General features: G+C 34.9%; 1 protein-coding gene across 11 annotated transcripts in view; it reads left to right on the top strand.

The window, feature by feature from the left end:
• LOC106881150 (pre-mRNA-processing factor 40 homolog A) overlaps nt 1–24,132 on the top strand; it is a 124,243-nt gene that overhangs the window by 59,588 nt on the left and 40,523 nt on the right. For all 11 annotated transcript variants that reach the window (XR_016243113.1, XR_008264720.2, XM_089357434.1 and 8 more), the window contains exons 14-21: nt 380–530; nt 4,408–4,541; nt 6,415–6,529; nt 7,526–7,617; nt 9,593–9,709; nt 10,932–10,988; nt 15,745–15,825; nt 17,646–17,822. Coding sequence is in view for 9 of the 11 variants with exons in the window: in XM_089357434.1 (XP_089213560.1) it covers nt 380–530; nt 4,408–4,541; nt 6,415–6,529; nt 7,526–7,617; nt 9,593–9,709; nt 10,932–10,988; nt 15,745–15,825; nt 17,646–17,822 (924 nt within the window). In the remaining 2 variants the exon portion in view is untranslated. The remainder of the gene's footprint in view (nt 1–379; nt 531–4,407; nt 4,542–6,414; nt 6,530–7,525; nt 7,618–9,592; nt 9,710–10,931; nt 10,989–15,744; nt 15,826–17,645; nt 17,823–24,132) is intronic.

The following is a 24,132-nucleotide window of genomic DNA, read 5'->3' as shown; positions in this document are numbered from 1 at the left end:
ATTGCTTACAGGCAAGACTATATGTCTATGAAAATTGCTTTCTTGAGACAAATACCATAATTTAGAAGGCATTCAACAGCTTTAAGTATGATATGCTGCTTGTGATTATTGGATTGTTAAGAATATGGTACAATTAGGTGTAGTCTTTGTCAACACAATAGTTCTAAATACTACCTCTGCAATTGCAAGCAAAGTTGCAAATAGTATATGCGAAAAGCAACATAGATCTTGGGTATGTATCAAAAAATGTGTAACTTAAGATACAAGTAAATTAAGTGTAAACAGAAGAAAATACTTGACAGCACAATAAAAATATGACTATAAAATGAATAAAATTTTGGGTTAACAACAAACACATTTGTTACTTCTTTTATCACAGGAGGAAGCCAAAGCCTTACGAAAGCGTAATATTAAAGTGTTTTCTGAAATCCTTGATAGTATGCCAAGTCTGACATACTGTACAACATGGTCAGACGCTCAACAGATGTTACTTGACAATCCCAGATTTACAGAAGATCCAGATTTACAAAGTGAGTGTTGTCTTCAAATCAAAAGTCTATATTTGATATTATCGATATGATGTTATCACAGTATCAAATATAGTGATATTATCATGGCGTGTGTTATATTGTTTTATTAGTTTCTTTTGTGCATTCCTGATGCATTATTTCTCTTTTGTATATTATTTTTGCATAATTTAATGCTTCTCATTTTCATTGTAGCTTAGATGTTTCTGAAAAGAAACATTCTCATGAAGTGAGAATGTTTTTTAAAGAGGTTCTCTTTAAAAACGTATGAATATGAAAATATTTATTTATAAGCAAATCAAATGTAATTTTTTAATAAATGAAAGAGGAAGATATTCTACACATTTAGGTGCAGGATCAAAACACACAAGAACATGATTTGTTTCAGCCTTTTGTTATCAATCTGACCTGCCAATCATCACAGAATACCAAAAATTCTCAGATTGTCTGCATGGTGCGATTTCTATTGAAGTGAATATTATCTGCATAAATGTCGGTGAACTTTTCAACGTTTATACAACATTAATATTGTCTTGTCTGAAAATTTGGGTTAATATTTGCCAGATCCTTACATAATGATCTTTAAATGATTTAAAAAATTTTGTAAGTTCTAAATTTAGTGATATAGAATTTGAATGATTTCAAATGTAACAAAGGAAAAGTGTCAAGTATAAATCATGGTAGACTTCTGAACTGGATGTTTAAACTTTATTTGACAGCAATCATGAAAGCAATTTATAGGAAGAAAAGGGGCTGCGATCTTTGAAATATTTCTCTTTAAAAATTTGACCCGATTAATATCATCATGATTCAATATCCAGTGACTATTTTACTTTTGCTTATTCCAATTCCAGTGCTGTATATATAATTGCAAAGACTAATTGTTGCCTAAAATGTAAACGATAGAGAAAAAACAAACTGGGCAAAATTGGGATATTTTTATAAATACAGTTGTAGGCATTTAGTAAGCTATAATAACATACTAGATAATAATTAATTTTATATCATCATATATTTAAATAACTTTCCCTATGGCCAGACATGTTTTCAAGGAAGATTGGAAATGAATGCCACTACTTGTGCAGTGGTGACGCTTGTTTACATTTGTGTGATATCAAGACAGGCAGGCACACATACATGTATGTATTTATATGATGGGTTCCTTTCAGTTTCTGTCCAACCAAATCTATTCACAACACTTTGGTTGGCTTGATGCAGTAATAGAAGACACTTGCCCAAGGTGCTCCACATTGTATGGAAGCAAACTTTCTAACTGCACACCTATTTAAGCATCTTGTTTTTATTTTCAAAAATATTTGGAATAATTGATATTAGTTATCTCCCTTGTTTTTTTTTTTTCTTAGTAACCCTTTAGGTTAGTCTGTCAAATGTCATATTTACATTGTTTTGAATTAATCAGGTATTATCTCGAAGTTTTGAAATTATTTTTAGAATGATATTGTAGGGTAGGTGGGAGCAGCCAGATCTGGTCAGTTTGAACATAAAATGGGTAAAATATTTGGGCCAGATATGACCAGATTAAATGTTGAAGGGTTAAAAAGCAGCAGTAGGAATTATTGTCTTCTAATTATTAGGATAATCTGTTAATCAGAATCTTTCAACTCACAATATTATATTATGTACTTCTTGTATAATATGCAATATTTTTTCCAGATTTTTAAACCTAAGTACTAGAGGTATGCATTATTACACAAGAACTAAATGTAATCTGTATTTTTGTCAGTCAAGTGCATTACCATGTATAACATGACATGACCAGAAGTAAGTTTAATTATATCTACTCTCCAAGCTAACAGTGAGGTAAAATTTCAATACTAATATTATATGTTTCGATGATAGCTGTAATACATTTAGTACAACTGGCAGATGCTCGTCATGGAATTACCAGTTAGGAAGACCAAAATTAATATTTCATATTTAAAATACCTCTAATTATCTGTGAAGAGTGAGATAAAATTAATACATGAATGCTGGCATTACAGAAATTTACACGCACACAAGTGAATGGACTAACGAAAGATAAATGCACTCAATACATGTAGGAGTTACATGTATAATTTAAAACAGTTTGATTTGGTTATGTGTGATTTAGTTTTGCAGGTCTCTAAAATAATAATTCACACACACACACACACACACGCACACGCACACACACTATCTTTCTCTCTCTCTCTCTCTCTCTCTCTCTCTCTCTCAAATAGTTCTGTTCCTGAAATAGTGTAATTGTTATAATGAACTGTCACTTATATGTTTCTATCGAAAGAATACAAGCATTTGATAATGGAAGTATAATGAAAGGCTGTGAATTCTGCCTTGTGCTTTTCATATGGTTCAGTATTAGTTCACTTTACAAGTATATTTTTATATAGTTACATTTGGTAAAGATCTATGATCATTTTCAAATTTACTATTTGTTTTGAGGATGCATGATCTTTTCCCATGTCTTTTAAACAACAGTTATAAATATGACTAAACACTTATTCTCTACATTATAATACTAAAGAAAGAAATAGTTTTTATTACAAACAAGAGATGTTTTTTCTAGGGTTTCATTTCTTATAATTGTGTGCATAATATATGAGTGCATATTGCATATGAATAAATATGGCTTGTGAGATGCTTCTGTATTTATATTTAACTTGAATGCTCTCCTGGGGGTATCTTCTTCAGCCTTATTGTTGATATTAAATCAGCATCACTACTTGCCCCTCTGCCCTCAATGTGCCCCTAGCAAACCTCTCCCTCTCTCCACCCACATTCTCCATTCATTGTATTTCCCTCCCATCTATCTCCTGCTCTCCCTTTACACCTTTGCAAACCTACCTGCACATACTGTGTCCCTGTTGAATCTCTTTCCCCCTACCTGTGCCCACTCATTACATTTTTCCTTCCCCACCCTCTCTCACTCTCCTTTTGCAATTTCATGTACCCTCTCACTCACGCTATCCAATTCTTGGTTTCACTTATATACACCTCCCTGTAACTTAGAGTATGCTCCATCATGACCTCTCTCTCTCTCTCTCTCTCTCTCTCTCTCCCTCCCTCCCTCCCTCTCTCTCTCTCTCTCTCTTTCTCTCTCTCTTTCTCTCTCTCTCTCTCTCTTTCTCTCTCTTTCTCTCTCTCTCTCTCTCTCTCTCTCTCTCTCTCTCTCTCTCTCTCTCTCTCTCTCTCTCTCAGTGAAGTAGCCATAAATCTGCAAGAAACATATTTCTAACCTCTCATCATCTGGTACAAAGTTACCTGCCTCAATACTACAGCCCATTTCAGTCGAGGAGGTCTTGTCTTGCGAGTTACTTGATGAGCTCACTGCTGCTGATGCCACATAAAAAGCACTCAGTACTCTCAGTAAAGTGGTTGGCATTACGAAAGGCATCCAGCCATAGAAATCATGCCTAAGCAGACAGTAAAGCTTGCCACAATCTTCTGACTTGCCAGCTCTTATCAATTTGTCCAATGCATGCCAGCATGGAAGGCAGATGTTAAATGACTCCTCCTCCTCCCACCACTGCCACTAAATTTTCAAAATCTAGGTTTCCTTCTGATGTACTGAGCAGATTAATCAGTTGCATCGACTAATTTATTATTTATTTTTATTAATGATCTCTTCATGTGCAAGTGAAATTTTGACTGAAAACTGCATTTTCTAGAGTCTATTATTAAATTAAAGCTATTACTGCAATATTTGGCTGAGTCATGGATCAGTGACCTACCTTGCATGATTACAAATAAGTGGTCGACATATTATTTCAGACTGCATTTGGTGTAATTTCCAACAATTTCTATTAAATAATCTTCATATTCATTGTCTATAACTAATGTTTTCAATGAAATGTTTTCTTTTCTCTACCCAACACTTCAGACATGGACAAAGAGGATGCATTAATTTGCTTTGAGGACCATATACGTATGTTAGAACAGGAATATGATGATGAAAAGGAACGAGAAAGGCGGAGGGTCAGGCGCCAGCAAAGAAAAAATAGGGAGAGCTTCCAGGTAAGCCAACTTCTATTCTGTTCTTTTTCTTTTCTATGCAAGACATTTAACAATTAAGATTATTATAAAACCCAAATTCAGCATAATTTGCAAATTTCATTTGAATAATAAATTATATCTTTTTTTTTTTTAAATGAAGTCTGGAATTATAGAGTTTGTATGAAAGTAGTGGACATTGTTCCTGGCTTCTAGTTTAATGTGATTGACCTGATGATATGAATAAGGGAAAAAAATGTGAGGAATCAGTATTCTTTAGCCTACAGATGAGAATTTTGATCCTATTTATTACAGTTTGTAATTTCAAATGAATAAAACTTTGGTGTGTAATATTTTTAAAACTGGAATTGAAACTCAATCTTGAATTTAAAAAAAAAAAATCAATAATCAATGAATAGAAATTTGAGCCCAAATTTCAATTTCAGCTTTTAAAATTTTACTACTACTTAGAAACGCCAGTATTAGGTTATAAAATCAGATCTATCTTCTCAGATTGAGAGTTCAAATTGGTATGGCAGGTATTGAAGTAAAATTTGGTTCCAGAATTTCTTTACTTATTCAAACTATTCTGAATATCAGACTTAATGAAGTGTAATTTATATATTTTAGCCTGGTGTATGTGTATTGATTATGTTATATCAATAAAAGAGCCAGTTAAATCATTATTATCAGAAATAAGGTAGCGAGCTGGCAGAAATGTCAGCACACTGGACAAAATGCTTAGTAGCATTTCGTCCGTTTTTATATTCTGACTTCAAACTCTGTCATGGTTGACTTTCCCTTTAATTCTCTTGGGGTTGATAAAATAAGTACCAGTCAAACACTGGTTGATGTAATGACTAGCCCCTCCACCAAATTTCAGGCCTTCTGCCCATAGTAGAAAGTATTATTATTAGAAATGTTTATTTTTGATCTTACAAATACAAATCTTTATTCATATCTAATTCATTATTTATAATTATTGTTATATTAGACATTCTTAAAATTGTATGTTTCCATCCTATAATGAACAAGTACTAATTATATAATGTTTCTGTTTTGAAAACTACTGAATTATTTGTGGCATGTAAAATACATCTTTTGCATTTCTAGTTTCATTAAAAAAATAATTACAAAATGTAAATCTTTCCTGCTGTCATCATCATCTTCATTCTACATCTGCTTTCCATGCTGGTATAGATTGAATGGGTATTGAAGGTCTAAGTTGTTATTCAGTTACTACCCTCTTAGGCAGGTCAAAGAAATAATGGTTTCAATGGCAGGATGCCCTTTTTACACTTGTACATTTTATTTTGAAATTAATGCTAGATAGGTTGTCATGTTTCAGTAAAAATAAAAGGTCCTCTTAACCCTGTGTTGCTTTTGCTTGATTGTCAACTGCTCTACAGAGTATTTTGGGTGCATTTTGTCATGGCACTAGCACTTGTGAGATTGCCTTTTGCCCTGCATCAGGGCAAGTTGATTATGAGAGAGTAAAAAGAGAAGTTGATTACAAACTGAAGTAAGGTGAGAACAAAAGAAGTAAGACTAGGGATTGGGGTGTTTGGATTGTAAAGGATAAAGTAGAAGAGACAATATTACAAAGAAGTAATGGAAGAAATACAGTAATAGCAGGGTGTAAACAGCCAATATACAATTCAAATCAGATAATATACTGCTGTATGTTATCATAGTTGGCCTGACAAACCTGTTATATTTAGGCATAAGATCAATCCAATCACATGCAAAATTTTACTGTGAGTTTTTGAACTTTGTCTAATGGAACCTATATCGAAGTAAAAGGTGAAATGTAGGGGTCAATGTATCTGACAGTTGAATTTGTTTGAAAATGTAGAAATTACTTATATTTGTTAATGTTGTAATTTTCCATGTCCAGGTTCTGTTGGATGAACTGCATGATCAAGGAAAATTGAATTCAATGTCACTGTGGATGGATTTGTATCCTATTGTCAGTCAAGACCTTCGCTTTTCAAACATCCTTGGACAGCCAGGTGAGCTATTTTCACATGTTTTCATGTTTTTTTAAAATAGATTTCTTATTTTTCTCATAAACAATACATTTAAACCACGAAATGTCCTTCATTTGATATTTTTAGTAGCTTTTATTTTTTTCAGTTGCTAGAACTTTTAATCCTTTACTCTTTAATCCCCAAATTGATTTGGTTATGTTACCAAAACACCTATAAAACACCACAATTGTACTATGTAAACATTTATTCTACACTGTTCACCTGAATTTTTGTGTGGATTTTTTTTTTCAGAATACTTTTTGTTTTCATAATGTTAAGGTTTTTATTCTAACTTGAAATATAGCAATGAAAAGATTGACTTAATTTATTTTTTGAGGGTTTTTTGCTATAAAAGTTTTGTATATTGAAAGATTTAAAAATAAACTATTTTAAAATTTATTACAGCATCTCTGATTCACATTTTGATTTGAAATAGTATATATCAAGGTTAATTTTCAATGGTTTTGTTGTGTAAATTTTGGTGATTGGCATGATGCTAAATTGCTATAGAGAATTTCAACAAGAATTTTAATGTAGTTGATGAGAGAAAATATTTAAGTTTGTATGAAAATATCTACATCAATAATTCTGATGGAAAATGAAACTGAGTTTTACAATGGAAATTCAATGAGTGATTTTAGCTATCTCTCCATATGCCTTGTCTTATATATACTTGTTTTTGATGACAAGAGAATTAGTAATGTTGTTTACAGATGGTGGTTTTTAGACATTCTTCTACTCGAATCATTATTAAGAATCATTGTTTATGTGTTATCCCTTGTTCCAATCTCCGACAAATAATATCAATGCCACTTTAACAACTCACCAAACTAATTGAGCTTCCATTACATTCGCTTGTATAATGGTGATTATTTCTCATTCATGGACAACTATATCAATTTTTTTCCCACATTTTCACTTAGAATTAATAATATATTAATTAGTGATATTTTTCTTTAATTATTTTTATTCTTACAGGTTCAACACCACTTGATTTATTTAAATTTTATGTTGAGGATCTCAAATCTAGGTTTCATGATGAGAAAAAGATTGTAAAGGAAATTCTAAAGGTATGCTTAAGATCATCATCATCATCATCATGTTGATGTTAATATCGTCTGCAACTTGTTTTTTTTCTTTTTTTCTTTTTCTACTAATGGACTGATTTGGTGGAAGGAACTCTTTCTATGGCCTGTGCAGGCCTCCCGAGACATGAAGTTGATGCTGGTGGTTTTCTAGAACGGCTGCAAACTAATTACTGTAGTAAAAACCTGAGCAGGAGGTATTACGGTGGGATGTTATCCAAAAGAAATAAGGATTTAGTAGAATGCTTAGCGTAGAGCCTACCAGGGTAGACAATATGGATGACAAGAGGAGACAAATTGGGTAGGTCTTTGTGAAGATGGCACAAGACCATTCAACTCTGAGGAGCAGTGGCCATTGATGTGTTGTGGAAAAGGCAAAGTGAGGAGACAATATATCAGTAAGATCTTCTTGGTATATGTGTGACTCCATGTGAATAGTTTTAAATGCAGGTCTATTTCTTCATATGTATAGCAGGAGCAGTGTCTTAGATTTGGGAGCAGTATTTTAATATGAACTGTTGTAGAGCTTTAGCTATGGTTGGGAGCTCAATTATTTTTGGGGTTTGAAAAAGGACAGTTTTTGTGGTGATGTAGTTTTTGCTGTGTTGTTGATGTGAAATCTTCACTGATTGTGTAATTAGCATGTTTAAAAGGTTTTGATTGTGTGTTGTCCATGGATGGTGGTTTTGTGCGGATACAAGATTCTTTTGTTGATATATATGATAGTGATTTTGTTTTTTGTGCTTATGAAGAAGACAATTGACACAATTCCAATGAAAAATGCTTTTGAGGTTTGTGTTCACAGGTGTAATACAGTAAGCTTCCAATTGAAGAGATGAGAGATAGATGATGTTCCAGCACGGGACTAGTCAGGCGGCACTGGCATCGACCACACTCATATGGTGATTTTTACTTGCCACTAGCATGGGAGCCAGTCCGCTGGGACTGGCATCGACCTCACTCAAATGGTGTTTTTTTTTTGTGCCACCCAGGCGTTACTGGCATCAGCCATGACAATGATTTCACTTGACTCAACAAGTCTTCTCAAGCACAGTATATTGCCCAATGATATGGGTCGGTTATACAACACTGACATAGGCCATGGCTACGGTCTCACTTGGCTTGCTGGGTCTTTTCAAGCACAGCATATCTTCAAAGATCTCGGTTGCTTGTCATTGCCTCTGTGAGGCCAAACGTTCAATGGTCATGCTTCACCACCTCATCCCAGATCTTCCTGGGTCTACCTCTTCCATAGGTTCCCTCCACTATTAAGGTATGACACTTTTTTCACACAGTGTCATATCCTAACAGTGGAGGGAACCTGTGAAAGAGCTAGACCCAGGAAAACCTGGGATAAGGTAATATTATTTTCTAAATATGCTGGTTATCTGCATTTTATACACTAGGAGAAATTAAGAAAGCTGTAACAAAGCAATGGAATTTGCTTTAAAAGAAATCTAAAGCTTCTTTTTGGAGTCATATTGACTTTCCTGGTTACTGTAGTGTGTATATTTCCCTCTGGACAGGATGCTAGTCCATTGCAGTATTACTCATTTTTGCCAGCTAAGTGGACCTGAGCAATATGCATTAAACTGTTTTGCTCAAGAACACTTCACATCGCCTGGTCCAGAAATTGAATCCAAAACCCGTATGATCATGGGTCCAGCACCCCTAACCACTAAACCACATGCCTCCACTATGGAATTTGCTTTCACTAATGATTACTCCTATTACCACACAAATACTAGATATGACAACTTGTATAATTATAATTAAAATTTAGTTTCTTTATGATTTGAATTTCTTTTTCTGAAATCTCTTTTAATTTCTAGTTGTTTGTTTAAAACCTAAGAATTATCCTCCTTGCTCATAGCACTTTAAAACTATCCCTCAAAACTTTATTTCCATTTCTTCAGACTATTCAATTTTAGATATATTGCAATCTTTTCTTTTCTTTCAGGACCGAGGGATTATTGTGGAAACGAGTACAACATATGAGGATTTTTCTTCGTGTTTAAACACAGACAAACGTTCTGGCAATCTGGACTCTGGGAATATCAAGTTAACTTACAATAGTGTGAGTATTTACATTATTTTGCAAGCTTCAAGCATGTCATCCTTATTTTGCCATTGATTGATAAAACCTGTACCATGTACAGAAATCTTTGTATTGTACAAGGCTGGATTGGTGTTACCAGCTAATAGAAAACTTAATAATACAGGGTTTTTACTTCTTGTGGGTAAGATATTTCATAGTATCTACGTAGTTCTAGGTGAACTAGGTGTGTCATTCATAACTCTCTTGGCCATGGGCACCCACACAATACAACTGACTGGTTAGGAACCATTGAGCCAGACAAGAAGCCTACACATTGTCACTCAACTTGCTAGCAATAACAGATATCTTTATCATTTTAACTTTTAAATAGACACACATTGATAATGCTATTTTGATTAGAGAAATATTCTTTAGATGTACAGATAATCTTGTATTACTTTTGATACTTTGGTTCATATAACTTGTGTCTCAATATAAACTGTTCAATCTCTCTTGAAAACTTCTAGGTTTTGAAATGGCATATTCCATACTTGATAATTGTTTCACATTCTTTTTCTTAGAAAATAAAGTATTTATAACTATTGCATATTTCATTTGTAAATTTTCTATCTAATTTAATAAAATTTCTCCTTTTATAAACTAATGTTTTTATCTCAGTCAAGATAAATGTTAATTAAATAACTGTAATATTTGCTTATGTCTGTCTGCACCTCCTCAGTCAGTCTATGTGTCACTAATTTGAATTGTCAGATCACCTTAAGGATATTCAGTGTTATTGGACTTAAAGATAAACCTACTATGAAGATGCACTCACAGATGTTGAATGATGCTTTAAGCTAAGAAATAACCTATTAGTTTTATTATACTTTGTTTACCCTGCCTAGTCTTAGATGGATGGCACTAGGTTAATGAATGTTAAATATCTTAGCTACAATTGCAATATGTTGTTACTGTTAATAGAATATGAAATATTGACTTCTGAATATATGGTCTGTTATCCTATTACTTGGGCCATTTTCACACATGCTTTATAAATATAAAAGTTTCTTGTGTTCATGAAACCTTAAACCACTGTGAACCAATTCCATTTTTCTTCTCTAGCTTTACACCCACTTCAACAAAATGTCTAACTTTAGCTGAAATTGCTGTCTTTTTCCATAAACATATTTTGAAAGTTTCTGTAGCCTATATTGTTATTGTTCACAATATTTATATATTCTGTTTTTATTGTGTGTGGCAGCTCATAGAGAAAGCTGAAGCACGAGAAAAAGAACGGTTAAAAGAAGAAGCAAGAAAAGTAAGTTGTATTATCTATTTTAATCCTTTTATTCTTTGCACTGAGTGAGTGTTAGCGGAGTTGTTTTATTGAGAAAGACTTGAACTGGTCAGTTTAGTACTACTACAATTTTCTTAATGTTATTCCTCTTATACATGATGACTGGAGAGATCATTGATATTTCACTAACATGGTTGTGCTCTTTCTTCATTTGTCATAATCAGTTCAACATCATTGAGATAGTTCAATTCACTTTTAATGTTTGCTGTTAAATTTTATTTAGACATCTCTGGGGAAGGTATTGCATACATACACATCTGAAAACTGAGTATTTTTGACAATATATTTTCACTCTTTTACTGTTGAGAACATTCTTGATATCAAGTATACCAAGATTGTCTTTTAATTGTTGCAAGAAGCAGCTGAAAAAATAGTGAATAAAATTTAATCTGTTTTCTAAATCAAATAAGCTGGTGCACAAATCATGATATCCTCTTAGTATTTGGACAATACTTGAACTAAAAGATGGAAATCAAGTTTTGATAAAAAGTGGATGGCATTATTCATATAGGTTTAAAAAAATTTTAATGCTAGTAATTTGTTGTTGCAACAAACAAGTCAACAAGAGAACTTCAATGTGCTTGTTTAACTTTTTAGAAAAAAGAAACCGAATCTGTTTGAAATCATAACCTGATGTTTTAAGATAAAAGGACACATTGGACAGTATGGTCCTATATAGCCAGGATGGTCCCTGCTTAAATGTTTGGGATTATAGTTCCTCTTTCACCAGGGCTAGTTAGTGGGATAGTTAGTGCATTATTATTGTACATGAATTGAGCTACATGTGTAGGTGTATCTTGGCTGCTTCAATATGTGTAGGACAGAGGAAACCAGTGTGACCAACATATGTACAAATTGTGAAAACAGCTTTGCATCTTTGGCTAATCCATGCAAGAGAGTCAACCATCATCGTTTAATGTCTGCCTTCCCTGCTAGCAAGGATATAGCATGATAAATAGAAAGATTTCAGGTGACAAGTACTGGAGTCTGCAAAATAGAAAGTGTAGCCCAAAAGGTAGAATGAAAGTTGGGTCTCAAAGGAGAGATGTTGTAAGTTTGGAAATGAAGTGCTGTATTGCAAATGTGCATGTTGTGTTAAGGCTTACAAAATAATCAACTAATGTTGTTTGAACAAGTATTTTGGATTTTTTAAAAACGTATTTGCACAGTCTCCCTTTGATTTAAAAAATAATGATATTGGCATCAACCGTTTCAAATAAGAATTAAAAGGTTGAAAAAAAAAAGTATGATCTCTAAAATATGCAACATTCTGCATAATGTTATTAATTCCATCATTCACATTTTTCTATATACTTTTTTTATTGCATTAGACAGCCCATATTTATTTCCCTCACATTCTTATATCTATTTCATATAATCTTTTGACATAGGCTTGGATTGACTCTAGCCTTGTGAGTGAAATTGTGTTGACAGAAAATGCGTGCATGTCATCAGATGAACTTCACATGTAATTCAAAGACCATCTTTGCTGCATATGTTCTGATTCTGCTTAAGAATTACATGAAAGTTACATATGTCTATGGAATGTTTGATCGTTTTATATTACTTAAGAGTCAGCTATTCATTTGATTGGACAACTGAATGCTCCTCATTGAAACTGAAGGAAATATATATTTTTTTCATTCCAAGTTCAAAACCTAGTAAGTTTTATTCAACTAGATTATAAAATATGTATAAGTTATATACTGGAACTCTCCAGTTGATTCTCCCTTATTCTTATACTACAAATTTGAGGCTTTCTTCAAAATGAATATTTACAAAAAAGTAGTGAAGGAGTTTCAGATTCCCATAAGACACAGTGGGAGTGGGGAGGAATTTGTACTCAGAAAATTAATTGTACTGTGGGAAACTGGAAAGATGAGAGACAAGTAAGATTAGTATGTTTATTTAGATTGTGAAAGGACACTAGTATAATAGTGTAATAATGATAACGCTCTTTTGCTTATCTCCCCTTTAGCAACTCTCATGGTCATGTTAGCTTTTAGTGATTCTCTAAATGTAGTAGTTGTTATTTGGTGAGTTGGCTCAAGGTAGCTGACCCGGAGGATGACCAAAGGTGAGATTCAAGGACACTTGTAAGAGCAGGCTCACCAAGTGCTGCATTGATACAAAAATTTGGGTAAAATTAGCTGAAGACAGAACAAGCATGGTAAACCTCAGAGAACAAAGGAGTGAAGCAGCTTGAGGAAGAAAATATCCTGGCCCTTGAAGCCAAAGAAAGACAGTACATTGCATCCCTGCAGTATCTTCCTTGCTTGCAGATTTTGCAGCAGAACTTGCTCATCAAACATAGGAAGGATCAGCCATGAGAGAAGCTGCAGGAAGAAGACTATGAGTACTTAATAATTAAGATATTCCCCACTGCTTAGACTATCTGTGAAGATGTGAAGAGCCATATAGCTGTAGCAACTATAACAGTTTCTTAAAAAAAATAAAAAAAAAATAAAGTGATTTCCAGTTCTGTTGTCAAGACCTTTATGTCAGCACTGGTAGTTAATAATACAATCTTTTATTATGTAGGTTTCTTAAAAGACTTCCTTTTCAGTCTCAGAAAATAGTTTGGCCCTCGTTAGTCACTGATGTTCTGCAAAGCTAAAACTCTGTGACCAACAACTACATGGATATCTAAGATAGTGCTGTTGCTTCATGCCCAAATATTTCGAGTAATATTCACCCACAAAAGAACACTGGTTGGTTGGCAGAGATATTCACTAATTCATACAACTACTGCAGCACATATTCCTTGTGCACTCTTGGCTTTTCGACAAGCAAGCTGTGCAAAACCTCCAGCTAAGCCTGGTTGATATGCATTTTGCTCTTAAAATGTACTAAACCCACTTGACACCTTTGATTCTCTATATTTTACTCTAACTTTTTACATTTACCCTTCAGGCATCAACCTACTGACACTCAAGATATACATACCACATCTGTCTCACTAGAAATCCATTAGAGATTATGGGCCTGTCCCTTTCTCTCTCTCTCTCAGTAATAAAGACTACGCATTACTATGTCTTCTGTTATTGTAGTATAAATTTAAAACTGTTTTTACTCTATAATGTGTTTAACTGTAATTAAATGATGATCTGGTTAGTGATTTAGCATATTGCAAGAAATTTGGTATGAACACATCCTAGAACCCAGTCTTTGGTTATACAACATTGTAACTGTTGTGGCTGCTGCTGCAAATTATAATAATAATAATAATAATAATGATAATACTCCTTTCTATTATAGACACAAGGCCTGAAATTTTGTTGGAAGGGACTAGTTGATTAGATTGATCCCAGTGCTTGACTGGGACTATTTCATTGACCTGAAAGGATGAAAAACAGTCAGCCTCAGCTGAATTTGGACTCAGAACATAAAGATGGATGAAATGCTGCTGAGTATTTTGTCTAGTGTGCTTATGATCCTGCCAGTATGCTGCCATAATAACAATAATAATAATAATAATAATAATAATAATCCTTTCTACTTAGGCATAAAACCTGGAATTTGTGGAGAGGGGGATAGTCAATTATATCGACCCCAATACTTGACTGGTTCTTAATTTATTGACCCTGAAAGGATGAAAAGCAAAGTTGACCTTGGCTGGATTTGAACTCTGGACCTAGCAGCAGATGAAATACCATTAAGCATTTCTCCTGGCATGCTAACAATTCTGCCAGTTTGCCACCTTAATAATAATAATAATAATAATAATAATAATAATAATAATAATAATGATAATGATTTCTTTTATTGCCACCATTGCCCAGTCATGTAGACAAAAGATGTGATACAAAGGTGTGACAAAAACATGTTGGGTAGGCAAAGTCATATTAAATAAGGGGAGAGGTAAAGCTGTATCAGTTTTTATTACTGGATTATATTATTTAGTAAATATATATGTAAACATAATTTGATAAGTATACATAAATGCAATATAATTTAGTGAAATTTAACTAAAAAGAGCACTAGAATCAAATCAGACCATTGCACCCTACCCCACCCCCCACAAGTGACAACCAGTTGCTTAAGTCATGACTTGAGTCATAGTACATCATGACTTCCAACCCAACATTATTCATATTAGAATGTTGTACATCTAAAGTTCCAGTAATCGTTTTCTGCATTGAACAAGGCAAGTCTTGTCCCATATCTTGTGGGAAGGTGTTTTGCAGGTAAAAATAGACTATTGGTCTAAGTTTTCATTAGTATTCTGTCATCTGAGTGTCTTTATGGATTCTTTGGCCCTATTTCTGCCTTTTCAAAAAGCACATCTTCATCACCTGTTTTTCATCTTTATAAGGATTATTGATGATCTGTGAAACAATTGAGAAGCTCATATCATCTAGAAGGAAGAAAAGCCATCATTTTTTCTACTTTTCTTTTGCAGCTTTTGTTTTTTTGTTATTTCTTTCCGTAATCCTTGGCAGTCTGCCAATCGCGTTCATTTTCCATTTTCTTATCATTTCAAGACGATGGAGATGGTGTTGATGTTTATTGGCTGGAAGTGGGTTCCTAATTGTCAGTTTCTGGAACTGAGGCAAAGCTATTTCTTCTATTTTTGTATCTGAAAGTATTAATGTATACATCTATGTTAACATTGCCTAAAATTTCATGCATTCAGCCACATAAAAAAAATAAATATGAATGTTTTCTTTAAATGTCTCTATTATTAACAGTTTATTACTTTCACTTAATTTTCTAGATCCGGAGGCTTGAAGGTGCTTTCAAGGCCATGTTAAAACAAGCTAGTCCGTCAATAGATTCTATGACACGTTGGGAAGATGTAAGTTGGTTTTATAAAGTTTTTTGATTATTTTTTCATTCTCCTTGCCAGTAGGTCATAGTTTTAAACAAACTCTCTCCTAATTACTTGACTTTCAGTGCTTATACTTCTAATTAGTTTAACAACCTAATCATTGTTAGATGCTTGTTTGTTACAAACAGCTGAAAGCTCTGCCATACAAAAAGACGTTGTGATCATCTCATAATATTCCCAAACTCTTTTGGCAAAATATACTGATGTGCTCCCCTGTTGCTACTTGTACTGTTGGTGGAGGGTACCACATTGGAAGAGAAAGAAGTGAGAATATGTAGTGCGGATGAAGGACCAAGGACCTGTTCCAACCATTCCTGCATGAAAGACTGGACTGGATGTTAGGACATTTCTGATGCTGAGTTCTTCAACTCTTTTGAAGGTTTTGGGGCTTTAGATTGCAGGCAAATGTTAATTAGAAAGGATTCTCACTGCTGTAAGATGTGAGTGACATTTACTCCTATCATGTATAGGAAAACTAAGTAGTTTGGCCTTGGGTACTGCATTCCCTCTTAAGAACATAGGATTCACTGTTGTGAATATGGCGGCGAGCTGGCAGAATCGTTAGCACGCCGGGTGAAATGTTTAACGATATTTCGTCTGCCGTTACGTTCTGAGTTCAAATTCCGCCGAGGTCGACTTTGCCTTTCATCCTTTCGGGGTCGATAAATTAAGTACCAGTTACTGGGGTCGATGTAATCGACTTAATCTGTTCGTCTGTCATTGTTTGTTCCCTCTATGTTCAGCCCCTTGTGGGCAATAAAGAAATAAGAACATAGGATTCACTGTTGTTTCTCTCTGTTATTATACAAATGTTAGAGTGGTAGTGAATTTTAACTTGTGACTGGAATTTACCTGCAAAAAAAGTATTTTTAAATTGACATGTATCTCAATCTCACTAGTTAAAGGGGGTTATAAGATATCTGGTTTTATAAGAGGCTGAGTTATCTGGCATTTTTTTGTCACAGCGTGATCTCCCCTGTCTTTATAGTATTACACTTACTCACAGTAATTGTGGACAAGCAACAGTATTTGGTCTGTACACTGTGACTAGTTGTTGACCTGTGGGGAATTCTATTGCCTCTTGACTGGTTTTCGTTTTAATCTTGTTTGTTTCTTGCTGTAAGTCAAAATCAGTGGCATTTAAACAGATTAGACAGAATACATATGATCTAATCCGTGTCCATAGAAAACATTATTCTGCATGTTTAATCTCATTGTCAAAAGAACATTTCATAACTGTTCGTAGGTTGAGATGTTTGTGATATGAAAAAGTGATTCAATTATAAACTGCTAGTATTTCATTATAGTTTGTATAAAAGCCTGATAGTTATGTAACTTAGTGCCAACATGAAAACTTTCAGTAAAATGTATTTCAAAACTTCCTACAATACAAATCTAGTTTTCTATGAATATATTTGTTTTAGTTCCTTAGTATTATTGCATGTAAAAAGAAGATTCAGTTGACTTAACAATTACAAATATATGTAATGATATTTGTGTACGATACCAGAGAGTTCTAAGGGTGTTATTGTCTAATGATTCTATTCTCCAATCATCTCTTGTGCTGATTTTCTCACAGAGAATTTAAATGCAATCATCTATTCTGGTTCCTGAACTATAATACCAGTGTCATATCTGTACTTTTGAGAAACACTGTATGATGAATTACAATGTCAAACAATTATTTACAGCTAAGTGTTGTTGAAGTTAATATTTTAGAAGTTTGGATATATAATATTCTCTTTCTAAATATGTGTAATTGTTTTTTATATTTTTTTCTTCCCCAGATACGGGTACGGTTAGAAAAAGAAATTCCATTTGAAGCAATAACTCTTGAATCTGAACGAATTCGATTATACAAGGAGTACCAAGTAGCAGTATTAGAGCAGTGTTCACATCACCATTCTAAGAAGAAGAAATCCAAAAAGCACAAACTAAAGCGGTCTCGGTCAAGATCTCGATCGGTCAGTTTATTTCTATATTTTTATTTCTCAAAAGAAAGAAAAGAAAAAGAGATCAATCATGCGCACCACTTTGTGGTTATCTTTACTTTCAGTTTTATTCTTGGTTCACAAAGGATTATCACACAAGTATTTCTCAGACATTTCTGTAATAATAACGATTTATGTGAGTCTTACATTATCTCTATTTCTTTTTCCTGTTCCCATTACAAAATGTGAAACAGATTTCCTGTTAGATTCACCAATTATTGATTGTATACATGTGATTGATGTACCAGTTGACGTCTAACATTACTGTATTGACATATGCAATCCTGTGATATTGGTCTGCTTAATCTCTAAAAACTGTGTGTGCATTTACCTTTCCAATAATGACTGCATTACTAAAACAATGTCTTTCATGCATTTATGTATATCTGTGTTACCGTCCCCATTTCATGTCCACTTTCCATGTTGATATGGGTTGGACAGTTCAACAGGACCTTATTAATCAGAGGACCTGTTTCTTTCTCTAGTGTTTCAGTTCTAGCATTGTTTCTATGGCTGATACTTTTCCTAATGCCAACCGCTTTACTGAATGTACTGGTATTTTTTTCTTCTTTTTTTGTTGGTTGTTAGAACTAGTGAGGTGACCATGTACATCAGAAAAGAGACTGAGTGGCAGTATGTTAGATAGAGAGGGAAGTGGCTTTATTTAAAGTGTAGTTGAAGCAACAGGAACAGGTTTATTGTTGTAGGAGAGGTGCATGGTTACTATTTATTATACAAGAATGGATGGGAATAAATGGAGTGGAAATGAGGAGAAAAGTAAAACTGGTGGCAATGAGGTGTCAGTGCACACCTTCAAGGTATGAGAAAGTGATAAAAAGAGAGCACAGGGACAAGAAAGAAAATGAAGGTTAGGTGGGTAAGGTTCTACAAGTGTGGCAGGGAAATTAAGAGATGATAAGAAATAGTGGTGGGGGGAGTGTTGTGAATGGTGAGCTAGTGTAAGAAGGTAGTTGGTGGTCAGTATGAAGGGGGAGGATCAGTAACTAGTCAATAGCAGTGCCTCAGGAGAGAGGGAGTGATGGCTGGAAGTACTTAAAGAGTGCTGAGATGCAGAAGAATATAGTAGATAGAGGAGGAATAAAGTGGGTGGAAAATAGGGAGATGAGAAGTGAGGGAGAATGAAACAGGTATAGAGATAGGAGTGAGTGGTCAGGAGTGCATGGAAGTGAATACAGTGAGTGGTGAACAAGAACAGGGTGATGATTAATTGTAGATATGAGATGATGTTAAGAATGAAGGATGGGTAGCAATAGGAAGTGATGCAAGGGAGAGGGAGTGATGACTGGCAACACAGAAAGGATGGTCAATAAAAACTGAAAGTGATATAGGTAAAAATTACACAAATGAAATAAGAATATACAAGGAGAAGACAAACAGACATATGATATATGAAGTCAGACAAGCAAAACACATAACTGATAAACAAGAATATGAAGTGAAACAACAATGGAAAAATGTATCTGATTAGTTTTGAAAGAACAGAACTCTTTTATTGGAGAAAAATTAGTCTGGAAGCAAAGTAGGCAGAAATTTATCCACCTCTCACCCTCCTCCTCCAAATTTCTGATTTAGGAAGGAATAAATGTTCTTTATGAGAAATAATGAATGAGTATAAAACTAAATGAAAATGGTAGAAATTAATATCAGTCTAGGTATGAAAATACCTGATACCCTAAATATGGAAACACCAATATAAATCAGTCAACCCCCCCCCCCCCCGCCCCAGTATGCAGATGTGGTTTGGAAGTTTGTTTGCAACCATGTAGTTTTGATCGGTCCCTGCATGGCGTTTTTTTTTAGTCTTGAACAGACCAATGCCATGCGAGTGGAATTGGTAGGCAGAAACTGTGAATGTTGATTCCATTTGTCTGAGGAAAGCAGTGACATGGTTTAGCATCTCTAGTAAACAAAAGGACTAGTGGAATGAAAAATACCTTAGTAAGGTTTGGCAACAAGAAGGGACTCTTGCTGTAGAAAATCTACCTCAAATTTTGTCTAACCGATGCCAGTGAGACTTTTTATATGATCTCATTTATTTTTCTAGTTATTCATCTTGGACCATAGATACTTATTGTTTTAAATTTATGTAATATTCTTATATTTCAGTATTTGTTGATGCCATTCCTCTAACTTATATTTTATTTTAAATTGTTTTTGAATAACCCTAAAATGGTTTTCTTGTAGTATTTCTGTGATAGGTAACTGTTTTCCTTTGGCTAATTTATTTATTCTTTTTCTGAAATAATTCATTAATCCTTACAATGTTTTACTTTATGACAAAGAATTGCCACACATATGTTCATACATAATCAGAAAATCTAATCTATTTATGTAGAGATGTGTGTGTGTTGTGGAAAGACTGGAAGAAAGAGAGAGTCAGAGAGCTATAATCATGTTGTTGGCACTCTGTCGGTTACGACGATGAGGGCTCCAGTTGATCCAATCAACGGAACAGCCTGCTCATGAAATTAACGTGCAAGTGGCTGAGCACTCCACAGACACGTGTACCCTTAATGTAGTTCTCGGGGAGATTCAGCGTGACACAGAGTGTGACAAGGCTGGCTCCTTTGAATTACAGGCATAACAGAAACAGGAAGAAAGAGTGAGAGAAAGTTGTGGTGGAAAAGTACAGCAGGATTCGCCACCATCCCCTGCCGGAGCCTCATGGAACTTTAGGTGTTTTCGCTCAATAAACGCTCACAACACTCGGTCTAGGAATCGAAACCATGATCCTACGGCCGCGAGTCCGCTACCCTAACCACTGGGCCATTGCACCTCCCTATAATCATATAACTTAGAAGTTAAGCAACAAGTATATATAACTTCTTGAAAAGCAGGGGGTTGGAGGTATGCCAGTGTTATGTGAGGAAAGGATCAAAGACATGAAGTGTTCTGAATTGCAAAGTAGTGTGTCAGGGTAAATCAAGCTGTTGGGTAAAACTATATTTGAAATTATTGCAGTGCACTTATCCTTTCTAATAATGAACAGAAAAAGGTTTGGGAATGTTATTAAAGGAAGCTGCTGGATGTGGTAAATGTGTTTGTGGAAGAGGAGACCACTTCAAGTATACTCTGCTGTAGGGTCCTGCTACTGAAGTGGATAATTATAGGGTCAAAATGGCTATTAATGATATGAAGATAGGGACTGCATCAAGTTCATCACATACAATTGCTGAGATACTCTTTTACTTGTTTCAGTCACTTAAATGCGGCCATGCTGGAGCACCACCTTTAGTCGAGCAGATTGACCCCAGGACTTATTCTTTGTAAGCCTAGTACTTATTCTATCGGTCTCTTTTGCCGAACCGCTAAGTTACGGGGACGTAAACACACCAGCATCGGTTGTCAAGCGATGTTGGGGTGAAAAACACAAACACACACACACACACACACACACACACACACACACACATACACACATATATATATATATATACACATGTATACGACAGGCTTCTTTCAGTTTCCATCTACCAAATCCACTCACAAGGCTTTGGTTGGCCTGAGGCTATAGTAGAAGACACTTGTCCAAGGTACCACGCAGTGGGACTGAACCCAGAACCATGTGGTTGGTAAGCAAGCTACTTACCACACAGCCACTCCTGCTGAAAATATTTGGTGAATTAGGGGTGAACCTACTTACTAACATAGTCAACCAGGTGATATAAGGAGATATCATATATAATGATGAAGTAGTAATATAATTGTCAGCTGCTGCGAGAGCAAAGGAGAAACTTTAGAAAGAAGCAACTACAGAGGTAAGGCCAAGTTATGAAAGTAATGGAAAGAGGATTATAGTACACTTGGTTAGGAAGAGACTTAGCTTAGATGAGATTTAGTTTGGACTTGTTTCAGGTCAGTGTATGACTCATCTTGCCTTCTTGGGAAGCTTTTAACTAAAAGTAAACATCTCTATCTTTCATTTATTGATGTTAAGAAGGCCTTTGACTGGATATCGAACTCTGTTGCTTGGTGGTCTTTAAGAAAGCTGTGTGCAAATGAGTGGCTTGTGTGAGTGGTGCAAGCTATATATAGCAATGCAGTAAGCAAAATAAGATTTAGTAGTGAGCTCAGTAAGAATTTAAGCATGTGCATGTCCCCTCCTATTCGTCATAATTCTTCAAGCTATGATGGAGCAAACGACAGGCTGTTAAGGGGAACTGCTACATACTGATGATTTAATTCTTATACTAGACCTTGCGGATGATTTAGAGAAGAAATTCCAAAACAAAGCAGAACTGAAAGGCTGTAGAGTAAATTTGGTGAAGATTTAGGGTTTAGGCCATGCGCAATATATAGGAAAAGGCCCAGGTAAGAACTCCATACAGTGTACATGGAGTGAACAAAATGTGTACTGTAACTTTATTAGGAAGGTAGCGAGCTGGCAGAATCGTTAGCATGCTGGGCGAAACAATTAGCTGTATTTCGTCTGTCGTTATGTTCTGAATTCAAATTCCGCCGAGGTTGACTTTGCCTTTCATCCTCTCATGGTCGATAAATTAAGTACCAGTTAAGTACCAGCACTGGGGTTGATGTAATCGACTTAATCCCTTTTTCTGTCCTTGTTTGTTCCCTCTATCTTTAGCCCCTTGTGGGCAATAAAGAAATAAGTAACTTTATTAGGATCAATGGAAGCTGACTGATTATAGACGTTGTATTGTAGTGTAGTCAGCTGTCAGAACACTAGTAAGATAAATTCTTTTCAATCCTTGGATGGTTCCATAGAAATGGTTGTAATTTTTGTTATCTTACTGACATAAATCAACTGTGGAGTGGGGTGCTCTCAAATCATATTAACCAGAATATGAATATGGTAGGAAAAGTTCTGGGAGCTATTACTGCTGCTGGCAACAAGAGGATTCTCTCAAGTGAAGGGTACCTTGTAAAGTGCTTGTACATGGTGTGCAATGCTGTATGGTATTGAAATGTGGGCATTACATTGAGAGGATGTGAAAAGCCTGGAGAGAAATGAAGCAAGCATACTCTGCTGTATATATAATGTAAAATGTGTTTCAGTGATGTGGAACAGATGAGCTTAAAGATAAACTGGTTATAATAGAAATCAGATGTAGTGTGTGGTGGAAGAGGAAAACTAAGGAGGACCTGTGCAGAGATGATGAAAATTGAGTTTTGGTGTGTTATACTTCTTAGAGATGACAAGGGAATGTAACGAATGATGGATGATGTATTGGAGATGATCCATCTAACCCATGCAATCATGGTTAAGCAGAGGTAAATACAATGATAATGCAGAGGGTAGTGGTGGTTTCGGTGGTGAGTGTGTGTGTGTGTGTGTGTGTGTGTGTGTGTGAGAGAGAAAGAGAGTGAGTGGGTTATTTTGTCTGTTTTTTCATGCTAGCAAGGGTTAGATGAATACATTGTTCAGATGTTGTTGCAGCTGAATGTTTTCCTTGTTGCTAACCTTTATCTGTTTTCCAAATAAGAAATCTCTTATTTCACATGCCTACAAAGGTACGAGGTGATAGGACAAGCTGTTGACAAAAGTGATAACTACAATAGCACTAGCTATTGTAGAGCACATATGTAAATAATTACACAGATGCACCACAAATATGTGCATGCGTACAAACCCCTAAATGCTGGGTTTCTTGAAATTTCTGTCTATGAAATTCACTGACAAGGCTGATGTTGGCCATGAATTTATTTTAGAAAATGTTTGTTCAAAGTGCCGCATAGTGGAAACTAGACTTGAAATCCTGTGGTTGAGAAGCAAACTTCCTAACCACATGACCCCCCCCCCCCCACACACACCTTAGGTGTGCCTCATGAAGTGTGGTTTCTCAAAAGTAGAAACAAATATATTGATTTCAAAGTTTGGCGCAGGGCCAGCAATTTCGGGAGTGGGGCTAAGTTGGTTAGATTGACCTTAATGGTATTTATTTTATGGTATTCCCAACTGGTACTTATTTTATCAACCCCAAAGAATGACAGGTAAAGTTAACCTGGGCAACATTTGAACTCAGAACGTGAAAATATGAAATGCTGCTAAGAATTTTGCCTGGCATGCTAATGATTCTCCCACTTCGCAACTTTAGTAAAAGCAAATTTTACAAATTCAGTGGTCTTTTGCTAACGTGATGTTAAGCTGCTTATTCATTCCTGTTTAACAGAAAGCCCTCCCTTTGAAACTGTGAACTGCTAAAATGATTCAGCTATAGCTTCTTTATTTGCATATCTTTTATTATGTATGAACTGTTTAATTTGAAAAAGTGTTAATCCATTGGGGAGCTATCAAATGAGT

Source organism: Octopus bimaculoides, chromosome 1 (genome assembly GCF_046866305.1).
Source record: "Octopus bimaculoides isolate indiv1 chromosome 1, ASM4686630v1, whole genome shotgun sequence".
In the NCBI taxonomy this organism is placed as follows: domain Eukaryota; kingdom Metazoa; phylum Mollusca; class Cephalopoda; order Octopoda; family Octopodidae; genus Octopus; species Octopus bimaculoides.
This window is presented reverse-complemented; position numbering and strand designations above follow the sequence as displayed.